This window comes from Symphodus melops, assembly GCF_947650265.1.
Source record: "Symphodus melops genome assembly, chromosome: 1".
NCBI classification, from domain to species: domain Eukaryota; kingdom Metazoa; phylum Chordata; class Actinopteri; order Labriformes; family Labridae; genus Symphodus; species Symphodus melops.
In genome coordinates, this window is record NC_136691.1 from 49,970,303 (window position 1) to 49,997,246 (window position 26,944).

At 42.0% G+C, this 26,944-nt stretch overlaps 1 protein-coding gene across 2 annotated transcripts in view; it reads left to right on the forward strand.

The window, feature by feature from the left end:
• Positions 1-26,944, forward strand: part of fbxl17 (F-box and leucine-rich repeat protein 17) — a 220,849-nt gene that overhangs the window by 59,784 nt on the left and 134,121 nt on the right. For both annotated transcript variants that reach the window (XM_079346507.1, XM_079346506.1), the window contains exons 7-8: positions 11,853-11,960; positions 26,545-26,675. In XM_079346507.1, the coding sequence (XP_079202633.1) occupies positions 11,853-11,960; positions 26,545-26,675 (239 nt within the window). The remainder of the gene's footprint in view (positions 1-11,852; positions 11,961-26,544; positions 26,676-26,944) is intronic.

The following is a 26,944-nucleotide window of genomic DNA, read 5'->3' on the forward strand; positions in this document are numbered from 1 at the left end:
GTCAGTCAACACTCTACTCACTCATTTACATTACATTACTACATGTTAGGTGTCGCACCAGCTGGGAAAGTTCCCATGTTTTCACAAGGTATAGTTTACATCTTACACCAAGATACAGCTAAGTATAAAATCCTCTGTAAAATCTGGCAGTCATTTTTTTATTTTTTTATTTTTTTGCATTCACACAGCTGCGGTACCTACGGTGAAGCAAGAGCTGAAAAGGTTCCTCTTAACGGGGTTCCATGAAGTAAAATAGTTCCTTCCTCTTTCATCAGGGTCTTACTCTGCTTCACCTGTCTGGGGTTCTTTTCTTTTAATTCCACTCACAAATGAAACATCAGTAATTACTATTAGTCCAAAAGTCGGAGCCAGCTTTTAACAGCTGATGAGCGTAGACAAATGCTCCGTGTGCTGTGCTGTTCAGAAACACAAGCTGAGGGGCAAGCTGCAAAATTGATGGCTTGCTGTAGGCAGAGTGAATGGGTTTTGAAGTAGCATTTCCAATAATGCCTTTTCTCTGGCTCCCCTGAAAGAGGCTACAAAGAACAGGGAGTTTGTTGTTGTTATGAAATTGCTGTCTTTTGTGGTTGTTTTGCAAAATCGTTATCGAGTTCAGTCGGTTTGTACATCCTTTTAAAAGCGGAACTTTTCCTCTACCATTCAAGCTGCTGGAGATTCTGCTGCTTTCAGGAGCGTTTGGATGCTACGGAGACATTCACAGCAACAAAACCAGCCAACCTTTCTTCCAAAGCTTGAAATCAGATTATCATCAGGAAGATACAAAAATACAGTTGTGTGCTGTGGAAACAGCAATTAGGACCCATGTCTGAGGACCATGGCGTTATGACTCACATGGCCATTCCTTGTGTTTCTGTTTGCCTGTCACTGGTACTATTGAACAGTCACACCTGTCAGTATGACAATTAATTATTTTTTTTTATGGTAGCTTTCCTTAAGGCAAGAGAATGTGTTTGTAAATCACAGAGCTCATATTGAAGACAAGTCCTTCTGTGAATACTTCATGCTCAGGAATAGAGCACTTTGGGATTTAAAAAAAAAATAGACAGGAGAGTATTCGAGGACTTTGACGCTGTGCTGTAATGACAGTTATCACTTTCCATAAGAAGTCAAACGCATCCTCCGGCTTTTGATTTCTGTCAGACATGCAACAAAGAACTATCGACACGATGCTCGGGAGAAGAACGCACTGGGGTTTGAAACCCCTGGAGAGGACTGTCGGAGCGGTTTTGACGATGTGGTTTAATGATTTTGCATTTAAAGGAGTAAAGTATGTCTTCTCGCTTCCGCCGCTGTCGCTTGTGATTTCTGTCTGACACTCAACAAAACTCCATCGACCCCGAAGGGGAAACGATCGGAGAACAAAACCTCTTCTTCATCTCCTGGAAGCTGTTATGTAGGGGTCTTCAGAAGACGCCACTTACCCCCTGCCCACACACTTCCAGTATGTTCGATGACACGCGTGCACACAGAAACGTAACTCTGGAGAGATCTGACGGTTGAAGGCACTGAATAAATGACAGGTACTTTTCAGTTGGAAGTGGAGCGTACTGATGAGTGAGGCAATCAATCACTTTGGCTATCGCCCATGCAGATTTCAGTCCTCCCCAGTTATCAAGACTGACACCGATGTCAGTCAAGTGAGGAGATGGCACATGAATGGATTCCTGTTTAAAAACAACAATCAACCCTGCGATCGGTCGGGCTGCGGAGTCATTCATGCTAAGTAGGTAGCAGTTACTTTTTCTCTGAGATGTAAGAAAAGGAGAGGGGCAAGATTCTTATAGATTTTCATTTGTGTTTCCAAGTGTGTCTGAGCCAGCCACAGCTGGAGAAAAGTGGATCTATTGATCCTGGGAGTTTCATTTTTCAAACATAGTCATCTCTCAGAGCCAGCTTTCGATTTCTGAAAAAATATACAGGGACTATTCCAGATCATTTTATGGCTTTTTTGTCACAGTGGAGAAATTTGTAGAATCCCTGGGTGGGCGGTGGGTGGTGAAAAACGATACTCCTCCTTCAAAACTTGACTCAGATTTTTTTTCTTTACATGGATAGATGTTTAAATAAGGGCTAATGAGGATTTATTTTTATAATTGATTGGTATTTAGGCTGACATTTAATCCATAAAATGTGATAAAACAGTCCAAGTGATTTCTAACCAAAGAGGTTGCCAGCAAATATATTTTTTTTCTTCAAACTAATCAACTGCAGCATTTCCATTCTACAAACATAAATCGACTTTTCCTTAAATCTGTGTTTTTTGGACAATTGAATACAGATGACTATTACAAGAAAACAATGAGCGACAAAATGTGAATTTAAAGCTCCTGTGCGATTTTTTTTTTTAACTGGTTAAGAAATGATTAGTGAAGCATTTTTAAGAAATACAAAAGCAAACAAGTCCAGCACAGGTCCTGAGTGTTACAGTTCACTGACGTGTGATCCTCCCTCTCTATTTCTGAACTCGGTGTCTCACTATATGACTTATTGTGAATGTTATTTCTGACAATAACAACTTGAACACTTTATCTGTTTCATATCAATATATATTAAATAAATAGAACTAATATTTATACGTATAATACTGTTCTGTGAGGGTGTCAGAGGAAGAGCAAAACACCCGTCAGACTTCAACATGGCCACCTCCACTTTTATAATGTGAAAAAAGAAAGGCTAAAGAAGGCTACAGCAGCAGAGATAAGATGCACCACTTGGTCCAGAGGGACAAAAAGTTCCTCACAAGATCTTTAAATGCACGTCCGCGAGTTAAGCAGCAGTGAATTGGTGTTGAGATGATGATAATTATAAACATAATGGAGAAATGAATTAACCCATACCACATTTGCTTAAGAAAACAAGCAACCTCAAAGAGGAGATAGAATTATTGCTGTCACAAAAGACCACGTGCTTAGCCCAACGCTGTTGTCCCTCAGTCAGCTGTTTCTTTGGCTAAAAAGCGTTACAGCGAGAGCTTTAATGGGGTTTTTTTCCAACTGTGATTCTGTTTTTCCCTCTGCTACAATGTAACAGCTCAAAGATTACGAGGTTAAGAAGAGCAGAGAAGATGGCGCTGAAGAAGCGGAGAGAGCAGCTGTTGGTTTCTCACACAGATAAGCGACACTTTCTGTTGTGTTTGTGCTGACTGTCCAGAGGCAGTGTGGCACCAAGGGGGGTCGAGTAGTCAGTCAGTGGTTATGTCATCGCTGACAGCTGCGGGTCTGCGCTGCCCAGCGGCAGGTCACAGTAACAGCGCCTGCACATGCTACCCCTGCTAGCTGTTAAAGGTCTGCTCAGTGTGAGGACTTGACTCATACACACACACACACTTACAACACTTACAAACAAGAACAAAAAGGCAGTGAACAACTGCCTATCTTTGTGTTGTAACCTGTTGCACTGCCACACCAGGGCTCTTCTGTGAGGGCAAGTTGAAGAGCATCCTGTTCAGTCTTAATGTCAAGTAGGAGTGAAAACAAAGATGACCCCGTGATGGCTTTCAAACTTCACTGTTTAAACTCTCTTCTAATGTTCTTCACGTCAGACCTTTTCAAACTTACTACTTTAGGAAGGGGTTGCTTGTAATGAAAAAAAAAAAGTGTGGATAGGCCGGAAATGTACTTTTGTTATAGTGTGCCTTTAAATGTTTGAATGAGTTTGCACCTTTTAAATCTTTAAAGAGAGGAAGACAAATAATGTCAGACATGGGAATCGGTGTATAAGTTGTTCTTTTGATAATGTTAATATATGAATATTAATGTGAATAAATGGAATATAGACTCATAATACACACTAACAAATAATACACTAATAAGTTTTTTATAAATTGTATTCTTTACCTTCTGAAGAATCTGAAAAGAATGAAAATCAATTAAAATTGATGACAAGATCCTGCAAATGATTTTAATTTATATATATATATATATATATACATACACACATGTCTATGTAAAGTAGCTTCATTAATTGATTTAGCCAACTGTCAGGCCATGTCTGTCAATTCAGTCCTATAGCTCAAAGAAAACTGAAATGTTGCACAGTTATTTTCTGATCGAAACGCACTGAGTCCCTTTAAGAACTTAACGCTTCATCAAATAGAAATGAATGTGTGAATGAATCTGTGAGGACTTGATGGAGATAGAAGAAGCTCTAATACGTTTCAGAGGATTTCCTGCGACTGCCGATGAAGTAACTTGTTATGCAGAGCTGCTGGATGGGCACGAGGATGGATTGTTAATAGAACGTGTTGCAGTGTATTCGGTAATCTTTATTAATCTGTGTGTCGGCGGATTCTTTCTCGGCTCGGCCCAGTGTTCATAAAGCTTGGTTAATTAGACTGATTGATTAGACGGTGGTGATTCAGCGCTCTCATCGCAGCTCCCCATCCCGTCAGGCCTCTAATAAGATGAGATCGCTCTCATATTCATGTACTCCCTTGCACACACACACACACACACACACAAACCTAAGGCTTGTTTGGCCTGTCGGCTCACCTCGCCGTCTTGTTCGCTGCCTGTCTGTCACATCCATATTCAGGACGATTAACAGGCTGGAAAAAAGCAGCCAAGCTTGCCACGGCAATACACAGAAGACTACAAGTTACATTATGTTAACATGAAAAGATTGCAAATCTCTCATTCCCCTCACTCCCTGCTCTTCCTCCTTCCTCCTTTGTCTTTCACCATGATCCATCCTGTGCTCCTGTCTCCTCACGTCTCATAAATGTGACGGGTCCCTACAGTATGTAGAGCCAAGAAAAACATCACACTGGAGAGCTGGAGACCAGAGACCGCACATCTGTCTAGGCTCAGCTTTCTACTTGACCTGCATGAGAGCTGCATGTGTGTTTGTCTTCATTTCTGACTGTTAGCAATAGGGGTGTGCATTTCAGGGTAGCTCTAATATGATGCAACACGACACAGTGCGGTATGATACGAGATCAGTCACAATACGATATTTGGAAAACAAAACACCCGAGAGCTGGAACGTAACTGATTTCTAACTTAACAGTGTGTGCGCTTGTGTGTCTTTATTTCTGTATGTTAGTTAAGGGGTTAGAACCTCATGATAACACATAATATGTGGGCCATAGGGAAGATAATATCAAGAACTGATATATTGAAAGTAAGTTATACACTGATATTCCCCAATATCTTATTCCTAGAAGAATGTACGGTAAAATGCAGGTTTATGTTTTTTTTTTTAAATCCCCCCCCCCCACACACACACACACACACACACACACACACACACCTCTCATTACTTCACTGCAGTTTGGTGTCAGTTTCTCCTCTTATCATCTTATATCTTCTTTTCATTGCTGTCCGATGTTTTTCCTGCTGCTTTTCTCTATTTTTTTTTATCAGCTGTCGACTTCTTCTTTGGTGATTAACTCCCGTTGACGTCCACCCTCGTTTGTGTCACAAGTGTTACTGTGAGGAGTCGGGAAGTAATGAGGCAATTCGATAATTGTATCACTCGAGTCGGGAGGAACAGATATCGTTGTATCTACATGTTTTCCAAGCCCGTGTGAGAAAAACCCACTTCTGTTTTTCTGCTGATGAAAATGTGATTCAGCTTTAGTTCTTGATCTTCTGAGGCTTTTTTCATCTATACACACTCACACACCGCCTTGCACTTATCTCACAGTGCCTGCTCATCAGCACAGAGACAGCACAGTAAAGAGACTCTCCCTCGCTGTTGTAAAACTTTATGACTTTCCGTGTTGCTTTTGTCTCCAGGCATCGGATATTACAGAGGATGATAAGTATTCATTTAGATTTTTGCCAGATCACCACTCCTTCGCATCAATACAACCCATCTGAGCTCTTTAAAACAAGACAAAGTTTGGGGGTTGTGTGTGTGTGTGTGTGTGTGTGCATCTAAGATTGTTGCTTTTGTGTGGTGTTTATTCCAAGGCTGTGATGAACCCGCTTCAGTATCACCCCTCAGAGAGTATTTATGGAGAAAATGATTACCTTGGAAAGAACAGAACTTTGATGAAAATCGTCCCACTTCAATTTTGCACCTCGCAGGCCTGCAGTTGGCGTCCTTGTTTATGGGTAATATTGGAAATCCGTAAAATTGCATTGAGTACTTCAGTAACAGAGAGCTTCCATAAAGACATCATGATATTCAGAGGCCTATTGATTGAAGCTCTTTGCTGATATTAAACATCTTTGTCACCGTGAAGTGGTAGTTTGTTTCAAACTGGTTCAAAGCAGATATTTGAGACTTGGGTATTCTGAAGCTGAGAGGCGTTTGGGAGCTGAACAGTCGTGGGCCGCATATTGGAAATGCTGACGAAAGTGAACTTTCGATCAATCTAATCAGAGATAAAAAAAAGTCTGAATAAAAGCCTCCTGGCAAAACCCTCCAGCTTGTCCAACTGACAAATCAGACCAGCTACAGTATGCAAATGTATACAGAAGGCTTAGCATTGATATCATCAAAACTTTGAACTTAAAAAGCGTACATTGTTCTAAGAAGGAATAAGCTATTAAGAAAAAACTTTACCAGGTTATAAGCATGTTCATTTCTGCTATATTTTAACATTGGTTTTAAGAGCGCTTTCTCAAGTGGACACTCGGGGAACTGCAGTTTTCTTTGTACTACTACGTCAGCTTAATATTTCAACACCAGAGGATACATTTGATCCTACATTCACCTAAACGAACCGCATCAGGCTTAACCTAACCAGTCGACCCAACTCAGGAAGTTTCTCTTGAATTCCAACCAAGATCACCGCCAGTTCTACTTGTCTTACAAATGACTGCCATGGCAACGTAACCGGTGTTTTCCAGGTGTATTCTGCGTGAGGAGACACATCTATGTGCGCGAATTCAAAGTCCTCGGAAACGTGTCTTCTCCTACGTCCTCATGTGAGGTGCAGCAGTAGCTGCATGTAACGCTCGGTCCCTCGTGGGACTGATCATCCAACTGGTCCATCCTTGTTTTTTCATACGCCAGAACCAACAGAATGAAAACATCTTGTTACCGCTGTAGAGAAGGAAAGTTCACACTGATGCCAGACATTTCCAATATCTCCGACAATGCAGTTTCTTTCAACTCGGGTCCAATCCGTCTTGAAAACCAAGACAAAGCCAATATGTTGTCATAACGCTTCGTACGTGTCAATTTATGATAACTTTAGACATCGGTCTCTAGCAAGTGGTTGGGGGAAACCGAATCCCTCTTCTCCACAGAAACCAGTTAGTGTTGAGGAAATGACAGACTTGGAATGAAAGCAGAGTGTAAGGAGTTGACACTTTGGTCTGATATCACGCAATTTTATTGTCGTATAATCTCTCAATTTCATGGATCTATTCCCTGAACTTATTAACACAACAGTGGAACTTTTGCATTATTTATACAGTGAAGGAAACAGCAAAACTCGTAGGTTGGTACGCTCCCTATAACTTCAATCTAAAAAACACTTTGCTCTCCAAACTTGATTTTGACATGGCAGGCATCCTTTCCTTGATGACAAACTTTTTTTTTTCTTTTTCTGGAAACCAAAAGATGTAACCCCTCGAAAGGCTGAGTGTATTCTGAGTATGATACATTTCTCTTTCCCTTATGGTTTTTGGCCGGTCACCCATTTGGCTCGGCAGGTTCTGAGGTCTCGCAAGGATCGAATGGCAGTGAAAGAGCTGGCAAGGAATGAAAAAAAAAAAAGTTTTTAGAGTTCTGCGTTTTACTTTTCATGGGTGGGCAGGGAAGCATTTTGTGGGGATAAATCAGTTTTTTGTGTGGGCGTATATGTGTGTGTTTCTGTATCATTATCAGAGTTTTTTTAAACATAGACAAATGACGGTGTGCCTGCCCTCCACACGCTGGCTGCCACCTCTCTCACTGATGAAACCGACCTCACCTGTGATAGTATCTGTGGGTAAACGAATGAAAGTAGGAAAGAAGACAATTAAGGATGTGAGGAGGGAACGATTTTTCTTTTTGCTGTGTTGTTTTTGTTGCTAGGATCGGCTGGCTTCAAATGTAAAAAAGTCTATGAAGCCGCTCTGGTCCCTCTCTCTCTCTCTCTCTCTTTACATCTCTTCAGTGTGTGTTTGATGGAGTCGAACGAGTCTTATGATAGACGATATTGACAAGCTTAAATGCCCTTATTGGATAAGAAGTGGCCCCTGGGTGCTGCCCAAGCGTTTTCTAAGAACACACCGCCAGACGAAAAAAAAACAAAACACTCGCATCCAACATTACCTCTTTCTGCCACCACAGCACTCTCAACAATTACCGCCCAGCTCTTTAAAACACACACACACACACACACACACACACACACGCAAACACAAAGGCTATCTTTATGACTGCAGCATTTCCAACCATTCCAGCTCGACTTTTTTTCCCCCTCCACTTACCTTATACCTCGTTCACCCAGAGACCATTAAAGCAGATCTCTTCTAAAAGGCTTTAAGGCCTCACTTGGCCGGCCACTTCTCCTCCAAAGCCCTGCCGCGGCTTCTTTTTTTCTCCTCTTATTTTTAAATCAGAGTCCGTGAAAGGTTCAAAAGGGAGGAGAGAGGAGAAACAGAGAGAAATTTGGGACGACTCTTTGTGTTTGTGGGTTGGAGACACATCTGAGCTGCAAAACCCACATGGTCTTGCTCACACACACACACACACACACACACACACACACACACACACACATACACACACACACGCTCTCACATACACAAGCTTAATCTGATACGGTACATGCCCTCCTGGCCTGTTCTGCTCTGCTGGGATTTTAACTTTTTTCTTTTCTCTCCCCTCACCTGCTGAGAGTCGCTGTAAAACGTGTAACCTGCTCTCTCTCTTTTTGTCTCTTCTGCTTTAACACACACGTCTACACACACACACACGCACACGCACACACACACACGCACACGCAAACACACAGACAGAGCTGCACCCACACGCTCCTTGCACACTGGAGCTAACCTCTGCTGTGATGCGTTTGCTCCTCTCGCAGAAGGTTGTGATTTAGGATCGCGGCGGTGTGTAGCTTTTTTTTTTTTTTTTTTTGATTCTACCGCTAGTCAACCTGAAAATGTTTTCCTTGATGGTTTTTTGGCAGAGGCCATGTTGGAGGAGCTCCGGCCAGCTCACTTCACCTGCCAGCTGCTCAGCACAGACTGGTCCTTCTGGAGTCTTTTTTTTTCTTCCCCCAGTCAAAGTTTTATACTCAAAAAGACAACTCCCCCACTACTCTAAATCTCCCCCCCCAACACACACACACCCCCACACACACACCTCCACCTGGCCCTGCAGATCAGGTTCCATATGCATCAGTGTCTCCGAGTGGGAGCTCTGACTCACCTTCAGTTAATCTTTAGTGACTGCTGCGGGTGTTGACGGGTGGTGTGGAGGGTCCACACCTGAGGTGGAGAATTTGAAGGTGCATCCAGTTATTGATTTTCCCCCCCAAAAAAAGAAAAAGTGTTCTGTATAAAGCTAGTGAATACTGTACGCTGCTGCAGCTCTTGAACACAACTTTGTCCAGGATGAATGCTTCTATTTTATTTTATTTTTAAAACTTTTTATTAAAGCCTACAGTATATATTCAGAAACTAGAAAGACAAGGGAGTCTGTGCATCCATACACAACTTCCTAGCAAGTTTCTATTTCTCAAAAACATCCCTTTTTATTTCACTGGTTGCGAGGGAACCTTTTTTCTGTAACACAGCTTTTTGGTGGACAAGCTTTAATGTTAAAGTAAGCTTCGGCTTGATTTAGTCCAAGTCTAAGTCAAGGTTGAGACAGTGAGTTGATTGGTGATTGGGATTCCTGTAGAGCAAGACTTACATGTCCAAGTCCTGGTTCAGTCATTATTATTCTGTTCAAAGGGACTCTAATGGATCTCTTACCACACCAGGCTCTGACTCCATATTCATGTCAGTCTGGTTTCAGTTTAAGCAGTGTAATGCTGTCACTCCAATGCACCAAAAATGCATAAATAATTCAGGCCAGTATACAGTGATGTTGCAAGATCATTTTCATCGGAGTATGTGGTAAAGCTTCCTGTTAGCTATAATCTTCTAATGTTCATTTTCATAGTCGCAATATTTAGCTCCCTGTGACATCTCGCCTCAGTATGAATGTCACAACGTGTAAAGATCCCAACTCAGAATCGTCCAACTGGGGTAGTCACAGTGTGTGTGTGTGTGCATGTCTTAATGTGTGTGTGTGATTTAACAGATATGAAACAAAATAAACACATTCCAAACTTTATAGGGACATACTGAAAAGACAATCACTGAGCTGCCCTTCCTTTTGCTGATAGCATATCAGTAACTGTTCAGCATTTCTGTTATGCAGCTAAACTCTACGCCTGCACTTCAGCATCCTGTCCACCCTAAAGCACGTTATTTATCTCGTCAACATGCAGGAGTGACAGTGCTACAGTAATTCACTCAATGGAAATCTTTCTGAATTATGACGAACACAATCCAACTGTCAGACTGTTACGAATGCTCAAACAGCAAGCTTTCTTTATCTGAGGATGACGTTGGTAGAAGTTGATGACAAGGCCACAGACAGTGAAGTATACACATATGATATACATTTGTTGGAAGTGTCAACATGCTGAGTTCCCTGTTGATGTTGTTTATTCTGTAAATCAAGTACTGACTGAGTCTTTATATACCATAATGTGTTTTTTTTTCCCTTCAGGATTTTTAAGCCGTTTACTTTTCCAGATTTCATTCCTCTCAGTATTTCATACTGAACATTTCAGTTTAGTCCTGCTTTTGATCTCGTTTTCAAAACAAGTCGAGCTCAGATTTCCATCCTTGTTCACTTTGCCAGACTCTTTTTTTCTCTCTCTTCTACAGACAGTTTAAGGTGAAAAGGTAAAGTTTGTGTTTTTATGCTCCCATCTGCAGTCAGTGCTTTTTGCATGTATTCAGATTTTGTTTTTGCCTGACTTGCTTTTTTTTTTTTTTTTTTTTTTAAATCTCACATTTAAGAATGACAGGCAGGCTTGAAACAAAGTGTGTTCGGTTCTCTCGTGCTCTTTGACGTTTGTGTGTCTTTGTTCCCTGAGTTAATCACATTGCAGAGTCAATTCTTTCTCTCTTCTCTCTGTCTTCATCTCTCATCTCTTTTTTTCTGGGGGGGGTGGGGGGGGGGGGGTTCTTTGTGATTGATGAGGAGTTTTCCGAAGCACTGAGGAAGCCTACAGAGGGGACAAACAATCTCCCACATATTGTTGCGGTGTTGAGTGTGATGAGAGAGATGAAGTAGCTATCAATACCTGTATCGATGACTCCGGTGGAAGCCGGTGGAAATGTTCTGCTTCCTTATTGATCAGTGATCCATTATGAGCTGTTAGTAGGCGGCTGGCTGAATGACGGGGGAGCGCCACATCCATCATAAGTTGCTTTCGCAGCTTGGCAGACTTTCTCTTTTAACTGTTTAGTTTGTCTCTTCTCCTCTTGTTCCTCTCTTTACGCGATCCTGCTTTCACTTCTTTCCTCATGCTGTTCATCAAACGCAAAACACTACAGACACGCTGCACAGACGGAGGAAGCATTTAGGCTCGATTCTGACAGCACCTGTCTACACACACTAGCTTTGAAAAAAAAAAAAAAAATCATAAGACTTTTGTTCAAATTATTGCCAAGCTAAGCTTTCTCTAAAACAAACACAGAGAAGAAGAAAGCACATCTTTGAGGTCTCTTTTCACCATGCCGGTCACACTGGAAGTCAGAAAATGTGAAGAAGTGAAACAAATCAACCTGCAAAGAGTAAATTGTGACTTTAAAATGTGAGCTTTGTTTCCTGGGACACGTATATAAACGTTCTCTCCTCCTCTCTTTTCTTTTCATCAGGTGACGGATCAGTCGGTGCGAGCAGTCGCAGAGAACTGTCCGGAGCTGCAGTTTGTCGGCTTCATGGGATGCCCTGTGACCTCTCAGGGAGTCATCCATCTCACTGCAGTAAGCGTCAAACTGTTTATTCAAGCATCATTGTCACAAACTCTTTTTTACATGTCGTGCAGTCATGGAAATCAAAAACACAACATCTTACGACAGCCTGCCTCGAACATTTTCCTGGAGTGAATCATTTTTTTACACATCTTTCCTCACAGCAGAAGATTTTTTTTTTTTTTACTATCGGATGGAAGTAGGCGGGACATGATGTTTAAAGTGAACAACATTAACACCAACAGAGATTGATCACCAAGCAATGGAGTCAGACACTACAAAGCGTTTTTGTGGAAAAGAACATACTGTTAAGCAGATGTTACGTACATACAAGGTCGCAGGGTAGAAATGTCATCAGAAGCCCCGCCTACTCGCTTGTGGTGATTTTTACAGATGTGTCCGTTCACACATCGACTCACCCCTGTGAGTGTCTTGCAAAAATGTCTTAACAGTCGGCCAGGTAGAAGTCTATGTAAAGTAAGGCTGATGTTGGCTTTCTGCATTCACGCATGCAGCTCAGGAGCTTCATGCATTCGTGTGAGACGTCAAATAGTTTTCCCTCGACCCGCTGTAAGAATGCGTGTTTGCTAAAATGTCCTGTGAGAAGCTTTTCACTTGTTAAAAGACAGGCTGACATTTATACTGAAGCCTGTACAACCAACGACGGAAAGCCGGACCATCCTGAAGAAAACTGACCATTTCTGTACTGTTTTTACGCTCGTTGCCGCAGCTTAGCGTCAGATGAAGGGTTTTACAGCCCGCAGCCAGAGATGCCTTCTTTTCTGTTTGACGGGGGAAAAGATTTTTGTCAGGGGGTACGTTTCGTAAGATGTTATATTTGTCCATAGAGGTCAGCTCAAAACAGTTTCTCACCAGAAGCTTTAAAATCCAAATGAAGATTGCGGTGATGCTGCTGCAGAGTTTGACGCGAGTTTACAGCTTCACCGTCACTATCGGCAAATCTCAACAGAAGTCGCAGAGTAACAAACTTTTTAATCCTGTTACTGTATTCAAACTCTCTGTTTCTGCGGGGCCGTGAATTGTCTCTGGAGGAGTGGGGAGAGAGAGAATAAACTTTTTTGTTTTATCTAAGACTTAGTTTTGAACTTATTTCTTGTTAACTTTTAAATCTCATGAAAGCCTAATGAGATGAATCCTAATAATACGCTGCTGTTCTGACTACACCCTGCTGTTTGGATATTACCATGCTAATGAGCAGGGCTCGCTGGTTTAAGATGTGCTATGCCATATAAACACGGACACACATGCACTCACACCATGATTGCTGAGATTCAACTCACCAGAAAATACTGCACCTTTATTTTCCCCTCTCATTTATTTCCCTTTTTTTTAATCACCACATCCATGTGGAGGGGCTTTCTTACATGTGAGTGCGTCTGCACCCATGTGTGCTCGGGGTAACACGATACGAATTGTATTTGATGTACTTGGGTGTACTCACAAGTGTGAACGTCCCCTTGTGGGTTTCGTGCGTCCATTCCTCCTCAAATGCAATTACAGTGGTGTTAATAGGACTGAGACACCCGATGCAGCGCTGCATTATTAGATTAAACAGCAGATTAATTTGTGCTCATGCTTTTGGCCTCCTATCATCTCCGCAGCCTCCACTGACCTTGGCCGGTGTGTTGTAGACAGACAGTAATGAAGGCAGCCAGTCATAACAGCATTAGCATACCTGGAGGTGGACGCACACGCATCCACCCACGCACACACACAAACGAGCACACCTCATTATTATTTATTGGAGTATTAACCAAGGTGAAGTTTTAGGAGTTTAGATGAGCGAGTTCATAATTCTGATCATATTTATGCTTCTTTAAATTTGCAGTTTGGGTCCCGTCTGGAAGGACCTTCTTTATGTTTTTCTTTGCACCTTGTCATCGATTCTTTGGCCTTTAATGAGACTGAGATGCAAACAGAAGTCCTTTGAAATGTGAAACAACTTGACACAACATCATAAAGGTCACGGAAAGTGGGGTGTGAGTGCATATTTCAAGGCGTTTTCTTTTATTCTGCCCTCTGGTTTATGTAAAAGGCCATTGCCAAGGCAATTATGAAAACTCAGGTTTTTGTACTCAGTGTTTTGTGGGCAGCACAAATCACCTGGATCCACACACGCGCTCTCGTTGACGTCTCTAAGCAAACATGAGCTTCATGGTCACCGTGACCAACAAGTATTTTAGAAACCTCCTTATAGAGCTTTACACTGCTAAAGAAATGACATCACAGATTCACACAATCTTATCCCAAACGAATGATTGGACTCGCTTCTCCAAACACTCTTAACAGTAATGTCCCAATGTCTGGTTCCTCCCTGTCATGTCTACGTCACTGCAACAGGATGAAAAGGGTCAACCACTCGAGGTCAGCAAAAACCTTAAGCCAAATTTAAGGGGAGAATTTCATTTCCTCTAAACGGAAACATTTTTTATTGTGAAGAAGCCTGAGTGACATCACCCGTCTGTTCCAGCTGGGGACTCATGCAGATTACTAAACTGGAAATGCTTTCTAATTCTAACTTTCAGCCTGACTACAGGCTAATAGCTGGAGCTGGAGCTGAGGCAGGTTTTAAGCCTCTCTCTGAGGCCGCTACGTCACGGCCGCCCATCAATCAAATCATCCTTCCACTTAACTATCTGCATTTGTATCCTTCACTCAATTAATACAGACCTGTAATGAACAAATACATCGTCTTGTACAGTGTTTGCTGATGAAGAAAATTACTAATCAGACCAATTACGTTAATTTCAGCTGTGAAAACTGGCCTTTTTATTCGGATGTTTGTGTCACTCCTTGGTCTCTTGGTGACAGCCTCGAGTGGACACTTAAGGATCTGCAGTTTTCTGCACTCTTGCGTTGGCTTCCTTTTTTCAACACCGGAGGTTGTTGTTTGGTGTCAAAGGATTTTGAACGACTGTATGCGTTAGAGTTTGTGATTCAGCTTACATCAGTTTGGCGCCCCCTATGGACAAAGATTTTTCTCTTCACTCTTTAATGTCCTTGTGCTGTAGCTCAGTTTGTCTGTGGTTAACGACGTTCAGGACAACTGTAAAAAGAATCCTGTCACTGATGGTCTCATTTGTTTTTAAAGGTCAAAAAGAGGCATCAGTATTCATGTGTTTCATTCGTTTGTTTCCTCACAGGACCATAAGGACTGAACTTTTGTCTTTTATTAAACTGGTATCTTAAGATGTACAAAATTAAATATGAATATTTGTTTCTGACCAAACGATCGACCTGGAACACAATAAGACAGGTTGGACATTTTGACCATGTTCATTCTGACTAATACGAGTCACATCCAATCAATGTCTTTCTACCTCTCTCTCTCTCTCTTTCTCTCTCTCTCTCTCTTCTCTCTCTCTCTCTCTCTCTCTCTCTCTCTCTCTCTCTCTCTCTCTCTCTCTCTCTCTTCTTTCTTTCTTTCTGTCCCTCTACATTATAATCTGTGACATTAATTATCTCGTTTAGCTGTTGATTCCTCCTCTGTTTCATTCCCACTTGGTCCCATCCAGCGTCGATTGAAAATCATATTCGGGCGTTTAGAATCGTTGCATTACTGATGACTCCGTGGACCCGCACGCCATCCACGGACTTCAGCGCTCTCTTGTTTCGATTATTACAAATTCTCTCCCACTTCTCTCTCTCTCACTCTCTCTCTCTCTCTCTGTCTCTCTCTCTCTGATAATCTTCCAAACCTCATCCTTTACGTTTAAGCTTCCAGAAAAAAATTGAAGAAAATCCATTACTTTTATTAACTCCTCTCTTTCGACACACTCATTTCAGATTGATATTTTTTTTTTATACCCACTTTTCACAAATCAGGGTACGAGGAAATCAATTGAAACCGTATTTTCTCAATCAAGTGAGCTGGAGGTTTGAAACGGGCCACCCACGGTGCAGAGTTCGATGCAGATGCTCTGGTACTCTGTCGAGCTGCTGCATTTATGCTCCTCTTAATGGTTTTTCAGTGTTTCAGTCCTTCGGGAGCCGTACGGTTCCTCTGTGATCTTCAGCACAACTCAATATTTATTGCCAGGCGCTGTTTGATAAATCATCATCTTGTTATGGAACTAAATGCAAAATCAAGGTCTCTGCTGGGTGACAGGGGAGCCTGCTTATACTTAAACAAGTTCTCACACACCTTCCATTCCTGTTTGAATTTAAATACATTAAGCTTGAAATAGCCCACCGAACACTGTGATGATTTTAAGAGCAAACACGTGTCTCATGTGGTTCTTATTGTTCCCCTGCCAGGGAGATTCTGCACATTTTTTATTTATGGTTGGTTTTGAGAGTGAGGCTCAAACTTTAGCCGTTAGCTCTTGACATTAATAATACTTTTATTGATGAGGCTTGTCACATCCCAGGGCTTTGTAATGGATACAAAGCATCATGGGAAAGTGGGCTTTGTGGGTGTCCCAGAGCTCTCTCTCTCCCTCAGCAGCTAATTTAAAAAACTTTATACGCCTTTCTTTGTGCACTTTGGCGATATTAATCACACTCCTAATTCAGTTTCAGCGGGTTCGTCCTTTAGTCAAGCCAGTGACAAGGCACAGAGGTGGAAGTGTGGAAGATTTAGTGTTCGTGTGTCGCTGTTTGGTCTTATTGTGAGGCCTCCTTAAGCATCCTGAGGAGAGCCCCTGCTCTTTAGATGTGTTCCAGGCTATCAAGGAAATGCATTTGAACAAACTGGGTATCACCATTTTATTCCTGTTCTTCTATTTGCAGTTGACGATTTTTATATACTTAAAAACAAAAACAAAAAAACAGTTCAGTATCAGTGTCTTTCAATAGTTGCTTTACCGCTTTATATATTTTCTTTGTCTCAGATTTGAGTTGCTGTTGCTCTCTCTGTGCATCCCTTTTTTTAATCCGCTGTGTTTCTTTGGCCCACCCTAAAGCCTCAGCACCGACTCCTCACGGACTCTGATGGCATCAGGTGTGCAGAGCGGGAGTGCATGAGTCTGCGAGGGCTTGAGATGGTTTAAAAAAGGAGTCATGGGACACACAATCAGACATCACACATTGGCAGGAAATAAGACGTGCTGTTTAAAAATAAGAAAAAAAGCCCACCTGCAGCATGTATTTGTATTTGTTGTCTTCTTTAATTAGGCTACATTTTATCACTCTAGCTTATTGAGTTTTTCCATCAGGTCTATGCTAACCTTGAGTTTATTTTTTTTTACTGTACAGACATTTCTTAACATTTTGCATGGGGCTGGATGATCTCATCCTTCGTTTCACCAAGTTTCCAATGAACTCTGGGTAAGTCCCAATGGAAAGTCCAGACATATGGGGACTGGAGGAAAGTGCACCATTAGTTTGTTTCTGAGGTGAACACACCGGATGGTTTCACAACGGGACAGCGATAAACACCCACACGCTCACTTAAAGTCTGTGGCTTTGCAGTTTAGTAATCAGCCTTTGCATCCTCAGCTACATCTGTTTGGTGAATGCCAGCAAAAAAAAAAAAAAAAATAGCTTCATCAAGTTATTCAGAATGAACTATGGCCACCCAGACTAAAGGACATGTAATACGATGGCCATGGTGATACTTTGAGCAATAAGAATTCTTTTCCTGCTTTCTTGTGCATTTTGGTGAATCCAATTCCTGACCTTTTCTAATGTTTGTGTACTCTTTTCCACCGTCAGTTCAATTAGCTTTATGAGCTTGAGTTATTTTCCAGATTAGATTGACAGGTGCATACAATAAAAATATGAACAAAAACATGAAATGTAATATTAATGCATTTGAAGCATTTGCTGCTGGTCTCTTATTCTCCTTTGCCAAATGAAGGCCTAACTTTAAGGTTGACAGCTTTTGTGGGACTTAAAGGGAAACATTTCCATGTCATATTTCTGACATAGTTTCTGTCCATTTATCAACGTTGGAAGGCTTTTTTGAACCCCGTCCTGGTTTGCTTACTGCCTCAATCATCCATTTCTCTCTCTCTCTCTCTCTCTCTCTCTCTCTCTCTCTCTCTCTCTCTCTCTCGTTCTCTCTCACACACACACACACACACACACACACACACACACACACACACTCTTCCACCATCTCTCCATCTTCCTGTCAAGCGTTTGCTCTTTTCTTCTGGTAGTGATTAAGTCCAAGGTCGGCTCTATCACAGAGCCCGTGTTTGAGTGCGGCTCTGGGTGCCAGAGAGCCTTCATTCCCCACAGCCTTAGATGTCCCACTGATGGCTTCCCCTTTTCCTCGTCATGCCTACCCACAATGCTCCTCCTCATACATCAGACCTATCACTGCCCCTAAGACACTGTGGGCCTCAGAAAGCCTTTTTTTTTTTGTGTGTGTGAATGTTCCCACCCTCGGGAGAAAGAGAGAGGAGGCCAAAGACATAACAAATGGAGAGACTGTTGAAGAATGTGTCCGAGATGAAAAGAAGTATATTTGGAGAATGTAATAGCTGTGCGTTGTTCTCTCTGATGTGCACAACTGGGATGTTTCTGGTCTTGATTTTAGGCCTTGTAGATTAAGTCAGCCGTGCTGCTCTGGTGGCTTTGTTGTTCTTCTCCGGAGAAAACGTTAGGACCATGTGATTAATGCTCTCTAAATTTGGCAGAATTGGACCGCGGACAATACCTCATTGTTTCAGCGTGTTTATGACCAAATAAAACAGTCTGCTATATGACAGGGAAGCTATTTAATGCCATAACCAGAATCACATGTTGTATCCATTCCGCTGGCTTAGTGGAGCACATAGCATGCAAGTGAAAAGTCTGTGCATTGCTTCTTACAGGCCGAGTGACAAAGTGCTTTACATAAACACATCATAGAAAGAGAGGCACGGACGAGCCATAAAAATGAGAGCATGCAGAAAAAAAGACACAAGAACCTCAATCAACAAACAAAATGCAAACACTGTATGTTAACAATATGTGGATCAGTTCCCTGTCCTCACTTTACACCTGTCTGTCTAAACAGCAGCTTGCAGGTATCTTCTATCAGGTTGAGTTTCTTACCATCAGGTCCATTTTTGGCGAAGCGCAGGAACGGAAGTCTTGAGCTTGAAGTCTTTTATCTTTCACCGCTGGCTAGCACGGAAACCCCCACAAGTTGCCCCCTCGCTCCCCGGACCAAAAGGGTGGGAGAAGGAGTAACCATAGTTCAGGTGCTAAGGCTCACAACTACACCTCCGAAACGTAATTATAGCTAGTTTAAGTGATTCATAGCTGAAGTGTAAACTCCAAACTTTCATTCCTTGCTTCCACATTTAGCAGACAAAAAAGGAAAAAGAAGAGAAGAAGAAGTTATTTCCCACTTTTTTCTCCTTTTCTTCCGTCCAGGTTGGATGGTAAAACACAAAAAGGTTAAGATACAGGTCTTCACCTCACTGTCACGGTCACACCCTCCACTCCAGCCCCCCTTCTCTCTGGTCCCCCCCCCCCCCCCCCCCATGCAGGATGAGTGGTGTCTGGCTTTGCTGTAGTCTGCAGGCCCCTTATCTCCTCCCTCTGACTGGAGCACAGAAAATACATAATCACGGTGCCCTGTGTCAAACTGATAACCCCCAGCACAAACCAAAGAAGTATGTGTGGATGTGTTTGTGTGTGCTTGATGTCTGTGTATAAATGTGTGAGTGTGTACTTGATGTGTGTTGGGTCTCAGGGGTTGTTAGAAAGGATAAAGAAAAAAAAAAAGCAGGAGTGAAGGGGATTTGGGGGAAGAAAGGTAATGGGGTTGTGGGGGTCGCAGAATGAGTCTAAATTGTAATAATAATTTTCATCACTGCTGCATGGAGGAGATTTGGGGATTTATGAATATAATGAGCGGAGGAGAGCCTAAGGATGATGGGAGTCTCGTGCAAGAGTAATTGAAGAATAATTCATTTGGCTCTGAGACTTCTAACCCAGAGACAGAAACAGACAGAGAGGTTTTTGACCCCTGGAGAGCGAGGGTGTCATGTCTCTATGTCTCATTATTGGTGCGACTCGTGTCACCGTGCTGCAACTCTCATCCAGCACTCTTGCATCGATGTCGTGAGTGCGTGTGTGTGTGCGTGTGCGTGTGCGTGTGCGTGTGTGTGTGTGTGTACGGGTGCCTATACGCGGTCATTTGGCTTAGCGCGGCGAAGAGAAACCAGCACTCTATCTCCTCGAGCCTTTCCTCGCCACTGAGTTTGTTATCAACACCAACACATGCAGGATTAGCGACTGACGGAGGGAAAAAAGGGGGTAGGATGGGGAAAATAAGTGATAGACAGTAGATGGGCAAAAGACAGATAACGAGAGTAGTGAACTACACACACTCACACACACACACACACACACACACACACACACACACACACACACACACACACACACACACACCGGGATCAGCTCACTGGTCCATAACTGATGTGTACAATGTATTTGTGATACCAGACCCATGGCTCTTCCAGTATTTGCCTCAGACCTCCTTTTTCAAATATTCATGTCCCTCAGTCTGCACAGGCCTCTGTGTATTTGTGTGTGTGTGTGTGTGTGTGTTAGTCTAGTGTAGGGGGTTTGCGTGTGATTTAGGCTTGCCACGGCGGGATTGTCTCGACACAGCTTTCTCCTGTCTGACTGAACTGTCTGAATGCTCCAATATGAAAAAAAAACAAAACACACACACACACATACAAAAAACCCAGAGTGTATATGCATGAGTGCGCTCTGGTATTCACCTCGTGACACGGCTGCCATTCGTCCCACCTTTCCCCCCCTCGCCTCACCCTGTCTCACACCGTTTCCAACACAAGCGGACAGCCGAGCAAAATGTGTCAGGCCGCACAATGCCACCTCAACAACACCCTGTGCCTTTGACTTTTGCTTCAGGACTTTTATTACTTCAAAGTAAACTTCTACCTGCTTCGTCTTCATGAGTTACATTTGTTTTTTCCATCTTTGCTGCTCTCAGAGATCCACCGCTTTAATGGCTGCACCCAAAAAGCTACTTTTCATTGGTACATGCATGTTTTTCTTGGTCATGTACATACAGTATAGGACTTTTTTTGGTTAGAGCAAACTCACATACTAAATCTTGAAGTGGTTATAAATGAACTATAGTCGTTAAATAGCAGCTCATATTTTCCAAATCCGACATGTTCGCTGTTTATGACTAAAACAATGCTCGCTCTGTGCTCGCCTTTTTAAATGTCATGGAGCTGCTTCTCAGCTGGGACGCTGAGTTTGATGGACAGTAACAGCCTTGAGCTCGTGCTGTTTCAAACTGATGACATCATATCCTCTGCATGGGGTCTGCCATGGCCTCCACGTCTTACCTGGCATCTTGATGCTTGACGTTGGGTAAATAGATGACCTTATAGCACAGGTAGTTATGACTCAGTTTCCTGGCAGACCAAGCACAGGTACACACACAGTCACTGTGTATCAGACTGTCACGTACTCTGATGTAATAAAACACCAAAAGAACTTTTCCAATTCTTGGTCTCCAGTCTCTTTGATTTGACGGATAACAAACCTTCAAAAACAGCTTGTTATTTTTCATTATATTTGAATTGCTGTTTTTTGTGTTTGACCTCTGACTTAGGCTCTAACTCCGACTCAGAGAGATTTTTAATTGAGGTAGTTGGGAGCCAAGCTATGTGACAGGTTTCCCTTTGTTATGTAGTCTGAATGAACCCACCTCTTTAATGCATAAATGTAGAGCTACACACTCTTCTTCTCAGGCTATACTCCCCAGCTCTTGTTAAACCTAAATTGATTGTTTTTCTCTTGTCTTTGTGTGGAGCGTTTTCCAAATTAAAATTGATATCAGGTTGTTCTGCAAACTGAAAGTCTCCTCCAATTTTGTGGATCTGTGAATATTCATTTGAATTTTCTTCTCGAAGGATTTAACAGTCAGAATTGAACAGTTAGATAAAATTAAATAGATGAATGAAATAATTACATTTGGGATGTTTGTATTTTTTATGTATTCAAAATTAGTTAAGAAATAATTAAGCACTTATTTTTTTGTTAAGTTAATTGGAAGGAGAGAGTTAAGTTAAGGCTCCTTGGAAGCTTTTAGTTTGTGGCGGGGGTTTTTTTGTGTGTCCCCTAATAATAACGATGGGAAAACAAAAGTACATTTCTCTCTTAGCTGATCTTGTCCAGAACTGTGTCGTAGCTCTCACTACTGTAGGAATCTTTGCTGCGGAAAATTGAAAAAAAAAAAAAAAAAAAAAGAAACAAAAAAAACCAACCACCTCTGTTTCTGTAATTAGATGTTTACATTTCCTTCTGACACCTACCCTTCGGCAGCAGTTTCAGGCATTAAAAATACCTCCATAGAAATAGTGTATTATTTTGCTGATGGTTTTGTTTGGCTTTGCAGAACATAAAGAAACATCTGTATTCATTTCAGTCTGTTTCATTACCAAATAGCAACTCCCCACAGGAGCTTTAAGTACTGCAAAACATTACCCTGCATATTTTAGCCAATTATGAAAGAATCATCGACACCTTGAAGTGGCAACACAACACAATGATAATGATCGAAGGTCACAGTCCAGCATTCAACAATTCCATGAAGGATTACAACATTTGCCAACAATGTATTAAACGTGAAGTATATTCAATCGTTTCCACAGATTTATAAAGCAGTTTTTTTTAGAAACAGAGACTGGGTGGGTGGAATCACATCAATATTAGTTAACATTTTTATTATGAACATTTTTGTCTAAATCCATGTCTGAAAAAGTGTGTAACAGGTGTTTTTAAATTGTCCTTTTACTTACACGTGAACGTGTGTGCAAATTCTTGGAATATGTATGTAATCAGTGTGCACCCTGATTTCCGCTCAGTGAGTGTGTTCACGAGGAGCGGACGACACGCTGGTCTCTTAGCAGCTGGAATCTGCAGGTTTCACTGTTTTTTATGAACTGAATGAATAATGATCCAGGTGCGGCAGCCAACTCAAGAGACGAGTCAAACTCTGCCTGGTTACAGCCCTGCGAACATGGAGAGAAAACCTGTCGAGCCCCTCACCAAATCCCCCTCTCTCTATTTCTTCGCTCTGTCTCTCCTCTCTCTCTCTCTCTCTCTCTCTCTCTCTCTCTGTGCTGAATCACCGACTTTGTCTTCCTCTCCATTTCCTTCAACCTCCCTGCTTTCCGGTTCTCTCCATTTATTTTTCTTTCTCTTCACGCCTGCTCGTTCTCAGATCACAGGAATACAAGCAGAAAATAATAATCTATATCACGAGTGGAAATGATTATATAAGATTGGAAGCTTTCAGACCTTTCACCTTTGAGTCAAATTATCATAATCTGTCGGCTTTGAGAAAACAAACACTGGCCCGTCACATTCTGGAGGTGTCACGAATTACCGAGCGCTTGTTTTTTGCGCCACTTTTCATTTTAGGGGATCTGGGAATATTTTTCCTATTTCTCTGGCAGATGTCTGCTAAACTGTGGAGTTTATTTTTTTTTTTCCCCTGCTCTGGTTTTCACAGATGGATTAACAAAGTTACAGCCTCTGCAGTGACCCTCTTCCCTTTCATGCAGACATCTGCTTAATTCTCAAATTTTAACATCCTAGCTACACTCTCGGCCAATCACAACTCACACTGTTTGGCCTGGTTTCTCATTGGCCCTCCACATCAATGAAACAGCTGCTATTGGCTGTAGTAGTAATGCTGTTTAGCAGACATAAGCAGTTTTGAAGATTTTCAGAAAGAATACTCCTTTTGATGTCGGGGCTTTTAAAAAAAATGATCTCCAGGCTTAAAATATGAAAATACTGAATGCAAATAAATGTTTGTGTGTGGAAGTATATCGACATGTGCTATTTATGGTAATTTATTAACAACTGTGTGTGTGTTGCTGTGAATATTAGTGGTCACTTAGCATATATTTAGCTTTGATTTTTGCAATGCCTGTGTTTTCCAAACAATACCACACGCACGCACGCACGCACACACACACACACACACACACACACAAGCACACACAAGCACACACACTGACACACACATGCACAAACTGATCAGACATATTCTGCATGAATAATTTAGCACTTCGATCCCATACTGGCCACAAGGGCACATGCCAGTTTGAGTATGCTTCTGTGTTTGTACGTGTGGGTTCATGTGTGTGATCCTGCACATGTATGAGCATCAATGTGTGTGTGTGTGTGTGTGTGTGTGTGTGTGTGTGTGTGTGTGTGTGTGTGTGTGTGTGTGTGTGTGTGTGTGTGTGTGTGTGTGTGTGTGTGTGTGCAGGTTTTATGATAATTTGAGTTTTTCCATGTTCATTAAATCCTATTTTTTATCACGTCAGTTGAATTGTCCCTGGTGATCACTGCAGCACTCCAAACCTGCAAACGCACACACAGGCTGTTTAATGTTTATTTCATCAAATAATCACTTCAACTAAAGGACCATTTCAATTAATTGGAAAACATATATATTGCTATACTTTTGTAACCAGCAGAGGGCACTTTAGCTTATCAACTTTGCTTAAACACCAATAGCTTGAGAAAAAGGACATTTTGCATTTTTATTGTTAGATAATTGAAATCAAAGAATCATATTGCTTCATGAATTCTCCCTCAGTTTTAGACATAAACAAAATGACTGTAGAAAACCATATCCTTTCATCTTATTCGTAAATAAAAAAAACAACAACACAGGCTCTTTAAGTCGAGGGGGAGAAGCGGAGCAGCTCGAGTGAGTTAAAGGTTTTGAAAACCTCTTTTATTGCCGCCGGTGCAGCGCAGCATCACACACTCCACCTGTTGATTTGCCGTTGATGTGTGTTCGGATTCTTGGATAGGGAATAGTGTTTACATGTGTGCTTACTTCACCCAGCGAGCATCTGTCCTTATCCATTCTCCCGTGTGTTCTCATGCTGTTAGGTATATGTCATGCCTATGGAGCTGACCATAGTGCTCAGTGATCTTAACACCAACTGTGCGCTTGTTTTCTCTTTAGCCTCGACCGTGACATTTTCCTCCCTGGTGGCTGGATGGAATACTATACCTCTATTATCTTTCATCCCTATCGTGTGTGTGTGTGTGTGTGTGTGTGTGTGTGTGTGTGTGTGTGTGTGTGTGTGTGTGTGTGTGTGTGTGTGTGTGTGTGTGTGTGTGTGTGTGTGTGTGTGTGTGTGTGTGTGTGTGTGTGTGTGTGTGTGTGTGTGTGTGTGTGTGTGTGTGTGTGTGTGTGTGTGTGTGTGAGAGAGAGAGAGAGAAAGAGAGAGAGAGAGAGAAAGAGTCTGTTTATATACACAGGTGTGTATGCACCTGTGCTTTAAATAGTGATAAGCATGAATCAGAAGAAATACACCTGTGCTGGGATTTAAAAAGCCATTTTTGGTAATTTTCAGCGAGCTGTTGATCAGTGTCTAAGAGTGTGTCAGGATGTTAAGATTTTGAACCGGAGGATTACACTAAACCACCTCTTATAAAGCATTCAGATCTGAAAATGGGATTATTGAAAGTCAGAGAGATAAAAGGAAGAAGGAAAGTGAATGCTCATATCGGCTCGTAACCTCTCACACCGTTCAGGCGAGCGCAGAGGGATAAACAGGAACAGCAAGCAATTTTGTGCCATTGATCTGACTTGTTAGGGATTTATTCAGAATTTATGTTAATTTGTTCAGCACATGCGGAAGTAAACAAGTTAACCCAGTATGTAGACACAAAACATCCATGTGAGTCTGCAGGTGTGAACGCCAAACCGGTGTATTTGTCAGTTCAAGTACTTCTCTTCGCTTTGAAACCTGCCATAGACGGAGAAGAATCCAGCGCTTCTCCTCAAAGAACGGTGCGTCTATTTACCTGTTTGTGAGAGAGGTGATAAGGTGTGAGAGCGCTGGGTCGTATTTTTGGATCACAGAGCAAATATATCAGCTCTGTACGTCACTTTTTCATCTTTAATGAAAAATATCTGAAATCTGAGGGAGATAGTTGATTTTATATTATTAAAGACGGTGCCTTTCAGTTTTACATAAATATAATTCTATTTAAACTACTCTGCGTTAACATCAACCCATTTTTCACATCCATTGAAATGTTTCTTGAGTCACTTAAAGGTCTCACATGTAAGATATTTACTGAATTAAATACAATGACATTAAGGAAACATGCTAAGTTAAAGTGATGGCTTCAAAGTCAAAAACGCAGCGACTAGTATGTCCTCCATCTAAGTTTGATTCTGTTGCGGGAGGGTTTGTTTTTTTGATTTGACCAGAGACGGTAGGCGGTTTTAAAGCACCTCCACGCGGCTGTTTTTGGACACTCTCACTGTGTCAGGCAGTGTTACAGCGACGAATTCAGGCAAACAAACTGGTTCATATCGAACTGATTCCATCAAATCTAAAAAAGCTTCTTCTTTTTTCTAATAAGCGCCACAATAAGCGCTCTTGAGGGGCGGCAGTCGCTCAGTTCGTAGGGACTTGGGTTGGGAACCGGAGGCTCTCCAGTTTCAAATATGGAAATTTGTCTGGTAGTTGGAGAGGTGCCTTCCTGAGCACACAACAGCTGGCCAAACACTGAAGCTTCAGTGTCCGCAACATGGCAACCAGCGTAACAGATACAAATTTGACATGATTCAAATGTTTTTGTGTGTTTCCTCTTGCAGCTACGAAGCCTGAACGTTCTGGACCTGCGGCACATCTCGGAGCTCAACAACGAGACGGTGATGGAGGTGGTGAGGAAATGTCGCAGCCTCAGCTCCCTCAACCTCTGCCTCAACTGGAGCATCAACGACAGGTCGGTTAAGACCACTGCTATCGACCTGTTCCACACAAAGTGACACCAATCGAAGTGGGGATTCCCCTTTTCCTCTGATCATCTGAGTAATGGCTTTTCAAGAGCCTTACTTGGCAACCCATCTTCAACTTTTCTATAATCCCTCCATTTGCCGGGGGCTGTTAGTGATTTATAAACAGTATGATTAGCCTCTCTGGCAGCATAAGAATAATCATCACAAACGTGCCTTTGTATTTAGTTAAAAAAAATGTAGTGAGATCATCCTGTGT